At 34.4% G+C, this 10,478-nt stretch overlaps 2 protein-coding genes across 3 annotated transcripts; both read right to left on the bottom strand.

Moving 5' to 3' along the window:
- Positions 1-324: 324 nt before the first annotated feature.
- LOC131642925 (enoyl-CoA delta isomerase 2, peroxisomal-like) lies at positions 325-1,021 on the bottom strand. The gene is made up of 2 exons (XM_058913085.1): positions 668-1,021; positions 325-435 (listed from the first exon to the last, which is right to left on the bottom strand). Exons 1-2 carry the CDS (start codon positions 1,019-1,021, stop codon positions 325-327), a joined length of 465 nt encoding a protein of 154 aa, XP_058769068.1.
- Positions 1,022-4,363: 3,342 nt separating this feature from the next.
- LOC131642929 (putative tRNA (cytidine(32)/guanosine(34)-2'-O)-methyltransferase) lies at positions 4,364-9,299 on the bottom strand. Of its 2 annotated transcripts, XM_058913090.1 has the most exons (12): positions 8,903-9,299; positions 8,746-8,803; positions 8,571-8,664; positions 8,335-8,384; positions 7,324-7,373; positions 6,793-6,901; positions 6,286-6,346; positions 5,996-6,048; positions 5,828-5,920; positions 5,200-5,263; positions 4,989-5,096; positions 4,364-4,885 (listed from the first exon to the last, which is right to left on the bottom strand). In XM_058913090.1, the coding sequence occupies exons 2-12, from the start codon at positions 8,770-8,772 to the stop codon at positions 4,644-4,646; spliced, it is 951 nt and encodes a 316-aa protein (XP_058769073.1). In that variant the 5' UTR covers positions 8,773-8,803; positions 8,903-9,299; the 3' UTR covers positions 4,364-4,643. The 2 variants fall into 2 exon arrangements, with proteins under 2 accessions (XP_058769073.1, XP_058769071.1); XM_058913088.1 differs by having other exon boundaries at positions 8,746-9,299.
- Positions 9,300-10,478: the final 1,179 nt, after the last annotated feature.

Below are 10,478 nucleotides of genomic sequence, written 5' to 3'. Positions count from 1 at the left end.
TTTGATAGGAACAACTTCCTATCACTGTAAATATTACACAATGAACATATTCAAATTCTTTTCAAATTCTGCAAACAAAATTGACGGAAATAACGAATCACACTATGTGCAAGCCTTGTTCTCTTGTTTTGTAGGGAAATAATGAAGGGACTCGTGACAACCCAACTCCAACGTCAAGCTTCCATTCAGTACCAGCAGGAGAATCGATGCATTCAACAACCTCATGCTTCTAAGACAATCTCTGTTTCTGTTGAAAATTGGTGTCAAAACCGCAAAGAGTTCATCCGCGCATCCCCCGCTGAAAAGCTCCGTAACGCAGCAGCTTCACGCTAAACCGACAACACTTTGCACCATCTCCGAATCCACGACATCCTGAAATCCTTTGAGACCCGCAAGATTCAGATCAAAAGAAAGCAGCATCAACCATTCCCTAATCTGCAGAAACAACGTCAACAAATGCAATAAACAAACATGTTTCACTTATCACTAATCTCAATTGTTTGATTCTGTTAACATGGTTTGTCTGTAGGAAAACTATGTTGTCTGAAAGAAATAAGAAGTTGTCGAAGAAACACAATCCCCAATCGCGCTTCATCCACTCTGTAGTTCAGCCGCTTCGATCTTCATCTCATTCACCTACAAATCTGAGAGCCAAACATCACCTCACCTTCAAATCAAATGCAACTCGACATTCAGTATCATTTAACACAGCAATTCTCAACGAGCTTGCATCTGCGGATCCGTGACATACATCACAACATATAAAAGAATCCACCATTGATTGAAGACGAACGGCCGCGGCGGTTTTGGAGCCGGCGGCGCGAGCGTATAGCAAGTCGAAGCCGTTGGAGAAGAATTTGCCTTTGGCGGTGGTGATGAGGACGGAACCGGGAGATGATTGAGTGGCGAGATTTGTTATGGTTGAGAGAAGGGAGTCGATTAGCGTTGGATTGAGGCGGTTTTGATCGTCGCCGGTGATGGTTAGGATCCATAGATTTTCACGTTTCTCGAGACTGCACATTTTTTGTTTTTCGTTTTCGTTACGTATTATCCGATACAGTTCAATAGAAGAATCAATCACAGTATTGATGTAAGAATTTTTGTTCCCTTTTTTATTTATCCATTGACAAAAGCTTGTAATAAAAAATTAGAATTATGAGTATTAATGTGAGGCTATAAAGCATTGACTATGAAATCTTTTGTATCTTTTTTATTTTTAATTCTTTTATTAAATTAGCGGTTAGGTTGATAGACGTGATTTACATTAAAAACAATTTAAAGTAGAAATCAATATTAATTGGACGGTTTGAATTAATTTCTGAAAGATTTAAAATTAATTTTAGAGGTTCTTTGTGATTTTGAGGTATTTGATTTATAAAAAATAGAATTAGTTTTGTCTTTGAATTGACTCTATTTAAAGTTATAGCTTTTGCCGCCATAATAGATTATGAGTGATTTTTATACTGAAGTTTATTTTTCAACTCACTTTTAAATAAATTATTCAAATATAAATCAATTATATTAATCTCAAATTTTAAAAAATCAATTCTTTCAAACTTAATTATACTAAAGCCAATTATATTCTCCGTCAATTCAAACACACCCTAACTAATTTTAAACTTTGAATCATATTATGTCGGAAGCTTCAAGATCATTTCAGCCAAACCACGAGAGTGGCTATATTTGTAAGGTATGATAACTCTATCGAAGAAGGATTAGTTAGAGTCGGATCGGAACATAAAATTTGAAAGATATGAAAGTGTGTTTCATGCTTGGTAGTTTATATAAGGCCTCATGCTCCGAGTCTTTTATGACTAATTTATTTATTATTATGATATATGTCTCTTTGTCTAGTTGAAAGCAATAAAGAGAAGTAAGTCTAATGACTATTTATCAGATGCAGGCCTTTTATGGCTATTTAATGACTTATATTCTAAGATTGTATATATAAAGGGTAGTATTTATCCAAAGCGGGGTGTATTCAATTATGGGCCAACCTGTTCGTCCTGGTCCATTAGCATGACCCGACCTAACCTTTTTTGTGAATGAATTAGGTCGGGGCAGGTTATGTTATATCTGGTTTAGATCTGACCCAAATACTTTAGGTGAAAGACTGAAATCTACACAGTCTCTTAAGCATGAAACTCAAAACGGGGCCTGATGTTTTAGAGAGGGAGAGAGACCAGAATGCACACAGTCCCTCAAGCATGAGGCCCCAAAGAGGGTGAGATGCTTAAGAGAGACTAGAATGTATACAATCTCTCAAGCATAAAGCCCAAAGGGTGTGATATTTTAGGGAGAGAGATTGAAATATACACAGTCGCTCAAGCATGAGGCCCAAAAGGAACAAGGTGTTTTATAAGGAAAGACTGAAATGTACACCGTCCCTCAAACATGAGGCTCAAAAGGGCGGGATGTTTTATGGAGAGAGATTGCAATGTTCATTATTTTTTATCTACGATGATGGGTGTCTGCCTCTTTGGTAGGGATATACGAAGTCGTATCCTATCATACAAGGGTGTTCTTTTTTACCTTCCCACTTTTATAAGAGATTTAGTTTTAATAATTATTGACTGTCTTGAGACACGCATAAGTTAGATCATCATTAACTCCACATTTCTAGGTTACTTGTCTTAAATGTGGCCACCATCTTGTCTGGCACCTTTAAGTAAGTATTACATCTTCCTATTTCAGATTAATTAAGCTTTTGCATTTAAACAAAATTCATCGGCACTCTTTATTCAACTTTCTTATCTCTCTCATTCATCATTCACTAGCCGTTACAGTTAACATCTAGATTTTCTTCTCTTCTTTCTTATACTTAGTTATGATTTTTAATCGTGAGTGTAATGCATCTGTGAAAGCCATAAAACCCCAATCATTTTTGGAGACCACTGATTTGTGGAACCAGTGCTTAAATGCTTTAGAATAGAGAATAGTGAAAGTGGATTGAAAATTTGTGAAGAGGGAGATGTCTGGTTCTTCCGATAGTTCGTTTAGTGATAATGACACTGAGTTGGTGTCTTCATTCCCAGGTTATGTGGAATTTATCATGGAGCTCTCCACCTCTCCCCGAAAATCCTTATGCGAAGAGGTTTTAAGTTTATATTCCCTCCATCTAAAGATGATAAGGTGGAACCATTTTGAGTGGGCTTTGAGTTGTCAAATACTAATAGCGAAGGTGATGTCATGTTAGAACCATGCGTTTAAGGTGAAAGGGTTTGCATGCGCCGACCCCTCGGGATGGAAAGCATTATAATCGTAATATTATAACATGTTTACCTACTCAAGAACATGTGGTATCTATACACATTCCGTATGCATTTTATTTGCTCCAAAACGAAATTAAGTTATCTACAAAATATGCAGCAACTGAGAATGATAATGACTCTTATATAGTAACAAGGTGGTCGTATAGTAAGATGGATGGTTGAAGAATAGTCAATTCACGCTCGTGTAAATAGTTTCAATTTTCTGGAATATTATGTAGACACGTCATCGAGTGCTAATGGGGAATTTTTTTTTCTTCCATCAAGATATATTCCTCTCCGATGGAGACGAGAAAGTTCAATGATTATGAAATCTAGTCACATTATCCACTACCCTTGCATGCAGCTCCTCTTTAAAATTTCTCAATACTTAGAAGTTAAATTATTGAAAACAAAAGAACAAGAACAAGTTGCTCCGAATTTTCTAGAGGTAAAAGGCATGCATGAAAGTCAATAGTATGTGAAACTAATGTATCAAATAATGGTGGGTGTGATGTCAAAAATATCATTGTTTCAAAATCAAAAGTCAGCAAAAAGAATCACGATTAAAAGGAGTTGAAGCTGCAAAAAAGACTCAACATTGTCATGTTTCAAAATGTACTGGAACTAATCACGACTTATAAAATTGTCCAATTAAAAAGAAAAAAATGGAAATATTTTCTTCTCAATCTCATAATAAATAAGTTTTAATTGGTATATGCTTGATTATATTGGCTTGAGTTTATAATGATCAAATTGTGTAATTAGTATATTTTACTACATCACTTGTTAAGCAAGTTATGCAACCGTGAGATATTTTGTATATCAGCAAGAAATTTATATCAATATATACATACATCTTATGCAATATTATATATTATGACAGTACTTCTGTCTATAAGAAATTTATATATGCAGGGATCTATGCATACTGAAGCATGAAGTACTACTTGAGCTATTAATCTTTTGTGCATGTTCTTTAGTAATCAACAGTCAACACTAATTACATTTACAAATACTTTGTATAAGTGAGTGATGTGATGTCAACAATTGCTAGTATACCATTAGTTCTGAAGGATGAAACCTCCAAATCATGATAAAATTGGTTTAATCGGTTGAACTTAAATCAAATGACATTTAAATAAATAAATAAATAATAAAGATGAAAAATATTTAAGAGGTAAAAAAAGAAAATAGATCGAACTAAATCTGAATTAAACCTAATTCAACTAGATTACAAACAGTTCAAACATCATCACGTTGTTATATCCAATGAAGCAGTTAATAAGTTCGGATAATTAACCATAAAATAATTTGTACTCATTTTAAAAACAGTGAAAACAAAAGACTAGGAAGGAATTTAAGGCATTATGAATAAACAGTGGATAAGCAAGATCAGGAATCCAAAGAGAGATTTTCAGGTTCTCTAAATCCTTGAGTTGAGGCTTTTTTTAACTCTAGAGCTCTCTTGTAAGGAGGGGCAATAGGTGGTTGTACTGGATCCAAGCTCTGATATGTTCCTCCAACAACTTTAGGTAGTGGATATGACCTATCAGAGTCATATCCAGTGAGATCCCCACAAGCTAGAAATGGGATATACACCTTATTAGCACCTTCCAACCAACCACTAACACAATCTGCAATCACACCACCATCCATTAATTAAGCAGACTTCATTCAGGGGGAAAATTGAAGATAAATTAATTCCTGTTTTGTGATTGCTCTTAAAGACTGGCATACCTGTATCCTCTACCCCTGATGGGCTTCCAACTTTCTCAAGTAGCCGATGGAGATCTTTCGGATTGAATCCTTCAGGAGGGGAGTAGTTTTCACAAACTGCAAATGCCTCTGCAGGGGCGGGAAAAAATGAGAATTAGCACAGATAGTAGCAACAAATAAATATGCATGTAAAAAAGTAGTAACAAACAAAGATGGAAACTAAAGTTATTACCTATGCTGGAATTACGGCTACTTTTTGGTTTTGCGAAAGTCACCACAGGGAAAAATAATTTTAGCTGCGAGCAAAAAATGCTAATGAGTATATGGAATTGCGATTTTTGGATTCACAGACTATGATACACCTTCACCACTTCCCACTTACTATGAGTTATTTTAGCAGAAATTAGAGGAACAAAACAGTTTCAGAAGTACAACGAAAAATTTAGATAGTCACGAGTAGGTTCTAAGTTCCAACTAGATGAAGACATACTACAAGTCACAGAAACAGTTCAGAAAAGTAATCTTCAAAGTCAATTACTGTTAGCAATCATTTTTGGCCCATTATTTGCCTTCAGAATTTTGGCAAAACTGGATCTTTCCGATGATCTAACTTTCAAAGTTAGAAGTCTTAGTGGTATTAGTATTGCTTTCAATGTTTACAAAGATTTGGAACTTTTATTCTCTGGTTAACCATAAATTTCAGAGATGAGCATCAACTGTCCCTTCACTACAGAAGTTACAATTTACAAAAGCTAATTAAAAGGTGGACGACTGCAGGAGATTAAAGCGAAACATATGCCATATTAAACGATGTGTTTGTCTCCAATATCTTAAATCTTAATGGCACAGGGATCAAATACCTGACAGTATAGAAGGCTTGTGTCCTTTCCTCTAAATATCTTTGCAATAAACTTCCCTCCTTCCTTCAGTACATGAGTAACAATCGTCAACCCCTGCAAGAAGTAATTAATTAGCATCAATCTGCAATAAAAAACTAACAGGATGGTCAAACAAAATTAAGTACTTACAGCAAGTATGAGTTGGGATTGAACAAATTCATCCATATCATGAAGCCCGGTAACTGCAAAAAAATGAAGCTATATTTTTAAACTACAAATTCATCCAATATCATAAAGAGTTTTTCCATGGAATGTGTTAGAAATGTCATGGAGTAACCAAAGAGAGATAAGTTGATTCTAGTTGGTTGCATAAAAGAGGTTGAGGTTAACAGAAACAATGTCACATCATTGTAGCTGTTTAGTAAATACAATGTATCAAGATATTAATATTATGGGCTTAAATTATGCATTTTCTTTACCATCAGGAGCACCGTCACACACAACCAGGTCGGCCTTGCAACCATCAAAATGTCTAATGACCTGAATAGAACAAGAGAAAAAAAAGTTGTTTACAAACATTGGTACAATAGTCATCAACGAAAATTTAACACATGGGATAAAGCAACCTCAAAAAAGTCCATTTTTCCGGTTCCAACAAACCATAGACTCCAGCAGCAAAGGATCAATTAATAACAATGAGAGATATACTTGTACATGTCAAATCTAAACACATGAATTGGGTTGATTTTATAATGCAAAAGTATATCAAAATGAAACTCGTAACTCCCTACACATGTTCCAATAAATCTAAATTGCTAATGAACCCGGTCACATGATGAAACTTGAGGAACAAAGTTTACATAAGAAAAAGAATTGATATCGGTTTCTGATTCTACCGAGACAAGAGTGGCATACTGAGAACTCGTTTTGAAAAGGAAAAAAAAGACACCTATTAACAGAATTAAAGGTAATAGTGTTGCACATACCACTTCAGCAGTCTGAGCATTAGTTATATCACCCTGCACCTGGATAACACCTTCAATCGGTGCCATTGGCTGCAAATCAATAGCTACAATGAGAGGAAGATTTTCATCCCTGTGTATCATGATGCCGCAAGGAGTTAATGATACTGATAGAATAACTAACAGTGTTTGGAAAGCAAAGGGTCATCCTCAACATATAAAACAGCACAAACAAAAAAGGAAAAAGAAGAATCAATGAATTCAAAACAAAGCAGTAAGAAAACAATGTTAAAAAAAATGAAGAACTGATTCAGAGATTTCAGAGATTGTGCCTCGCAACAACAACATATCAGGGTAGCTCAATGAATTTATTCTTTTATAAGAACAATACTAAAAGGTTATCAAATGAAGGCAATTATGACCAACAGAAAAGAGTATAGTTTGATGGAGCTTAATTTCAATCCTAAGTCCTAGATTGCATTTACAGGATGCGAGGCCTCATTGTAAAGGAAATCCTTAACAAAGAATAGAAACTTCCAAAGAAAATCAACTTACTTTGCATCAGGTGCAACCTTGGCTGGAAGGTATAGTTTACGACTCAAAACCTGCATACACAAATTTAAGTATTATTTAGATATATCAGGATGGTTGCCCGGTGAGATTTATGAATGCTTGATACTGTCTTTTCCCCACTATTTATACATAGTAATAATTTGAAACTCGTCATTATTCTAGCAATAATGACTCATACGTAAGTCCAATTTGGTTCTCATCCTAAACAGTGTTAATTTTTAGCAATATAGCAAGTAATTGTTGTTGGGTCTCAGAATATAACCAGGTCTATGAATAATCAAATACTATTACAATAAACAAGCAGTTTCTAGTACAACTTGATTTTCTGGTACATATTCTGTCTCCTTCAATTGCATTGGTATGCCCAACATTTTGTTACTTTACTTTACATAAATGAAATCTTTAAGTGGGGAAAAAAACTAAATCTTGTACGAGACAAATGTTTGTTGACATTTGCCACACCACGAGAAATCGTGGAACTATGTCTTTAAACAACCTTAATGTTTAAATTCAAACCCTTCCTTAAAGTGTGAATTATGTTAGGACAATTATGGAAATAATAGAGTAGTAGGGGAAAAAAATAAATGCATTAGCTAAAATCACAACACAGGTGAATACTCTACGGGCTTGTTCTTAAGATAAGTTTAGGAGTAAAGAACGTTATTCCATTCTGAAGTTAGAGCCTAAAACAGGTCTCGCAGGGAAAGCTCATAGATGGCCTATCAATGAACGATTACCAGAAGATATCTAAATTAATACCTCTGAGTCAATTACATTTAATGCTACTATGTGAGCCAACCCTAGTTGACACTAAATTTGCTTATTTTGGTGATTTTCTACAAAAAGCCGTAAGTTGTGTTTGATAAAAAACTTGAAGATGCTTTTGATTTCTGAGAAACTAAATCACAAGAGAGGCTGTGTTAAATATGAAACAAGTTGTTAAATATGAGAACAAATCATATGCCAGGTCAGTGATAATTTCATCAGCAATACCTGACTCCAGCTACCCGGCGCAGCACATAAATCTACAACACGTTTTACCCCTGCAAAAATAACAAAATTGAAACTGTAAGCAATACACTGAAACAAAATGCTTGCTAGAACCTTCATTGTTTCTGAGACATTAACTCCTATCACTATTTATATATTCAGGACGGAGGGCAAAAAGGAAGCTCAACAAACTTGTAACAACTAAAAACGGGCTTTCGAGCTAGAAGACGCATGCATACCTTCAAAAATATTAAATTCTTCATCTATCTGAAGGAGTTTAAAGGCACTTCGAGCACGCCAACCTTCTTCTTTTGCTTTCCGGTAATATATATCCTAGAAACCAATTCATTTAAGATTAAGTCAACCCTCAAAAAACACAACATAAAACAACCATGCAAGTTAAATCAACCATACCCTCTTATCCCTTGAAGCTTTGCCCATAACTTATCCCTCACTTACTCTGCCTCAAATTCTGTAAACAACAAAAACATAAAATAAAATGAGAACAGCCATCTAAACAGAAAACAGTTTCTCTGTTTTAGTCATTTTCTCAAACACCTAGGTGTCGCACCCCAATTTTTGACCTACAAATTTCATTCATATGATCATGTTGCATTAGTATTTCGTTTGCATTCAAATTGTCGCATTTGTTGCATATTTCCCGGTTTTATTCCTCCTTTTTATTTCTACTTCAAAAAATACAAAAATTTCATTTAGATTTATGTCTTTATATCATTTTAATTTGAAAAAATAAAAAAAATATATGTGTTTTAATTGTTAGTCTAATCTTTGTTTATTAAGTTTAGTGTTATTGTATTTCTTAGTTTAGATTTATTGCTTTGATTGTTGCCGCTGTGCTATTTCGTTGTTGTTGTTGTTGTTCGCGAGCGAGAGAGAGCGATTGATGAGCGAGGTCGAGAGCAGAATGGAGCGTGTTTTTTCTTCTTTCCAGATTCGTTCAAAAAGAGGCAAACGCATTTCCTCTTTAGGGTTTCCAACCCAATTGAATGTTAAGTGGCTGGATCCGGGTCACACCGACCCGACCCGGTCCAACCCATTGTTTTTTTTTAAATATCTTTGTGATTCCTTTTTTTGTGTTAACGATACTGGGCCTCACCCCATCCAAACGTTTTTGACACCACCAGCCCACTTATTTCTTTTTTATTTTCTAATCTTTCTTTTCCATATTTCTTTTAAAAAAGTTTTTTCTTTTTAGATTTAAAGTTGTCTTTTATTTAAAAGTTTTTAAGAAATAAAAAATATCTTATTTTAATGTATGTTTAGAATTTATCAAAAATATTTCAAAATGATACAAAAATACCTTTCTAATCGAATCGAGTTTTGAGTTTTAATGGATGAATCAAGGAGGGTTCGTACGTACTTGTGCGAGTTGTCCTAAAAGTATTTGGGTGATGGCCGTTAAGCTTTTATTCGAATACTTGGATTCCATTAACGCTCCATAAAACTCGATTTAATTCACCTATTTTACAAAAAAAACACTTTCTTTTAATCAAATCATTTTATCTATAATGGAAAGAAAGGTTTGTACGTACTTGTACAAGTTGTTCTTTAAGCATTTAGGCGATGGCCGTTAAGCCTTTGTTTGGATGTTTAAACTCCATTAAAGACTTCTTAAAAATCAATTTAACTCACTCTTTTTACAAAAACGCTTTTCTTTTAATCAAATTAAACTTAGTCTATAATGGATAATGAAGAAGGGTTTGTACGTACTTGTATAAGTTGTTCTTTAAGCAATTAGGCGATGGCCGTTAAGCCATTGTTTAAGTGCGTTGACTCCATTAAAGACTTCTAAAAAATCCGATTTAGCAAATACTCTTTCAAGTATTTTAAGCGATGGCTGTTAAGCTTTTGTTTAAATACTTGGATCCAATTAAATGTCTTTTAACTATTCAAATCAATCATTTTCATCACCTACGAGAGGGTTGTACGTACTTGTACAATTTTCTCTTTCAAGCATTTAGGCGATGGCCGTTAAGCCTTTGTTTGAATGTTTGATTTCTCTTAACAAACAAACTTTTAATTTACTCACACCTTTTAATTTTAAAACCTTTTTATAAACGAGACACTTAGTCAAATTCAAATGCAATTATACTTCCACATGCGACGATTGAATGTTTTCCACTCGA

Source organism: Vicia villosa, unplaced genomic scaffold (genome assembly GCF_029867415.1).
Source record: "Vicia villosa cultivar HV-30 ecotype Madison, WI unplaced genomic scaffold, Vvil1.0 ctg.006126F_1_1, whole genome shotgun sequence".
NCBI lineage: Eukaryota > Viridiplantae > Streptophyta > Magnoliopsida > Fabales > Fabaceae > Vicia > Vicia villosa.
This window is presented reverse-complemented; position numbering and strand designations above follow the sequence as displayed.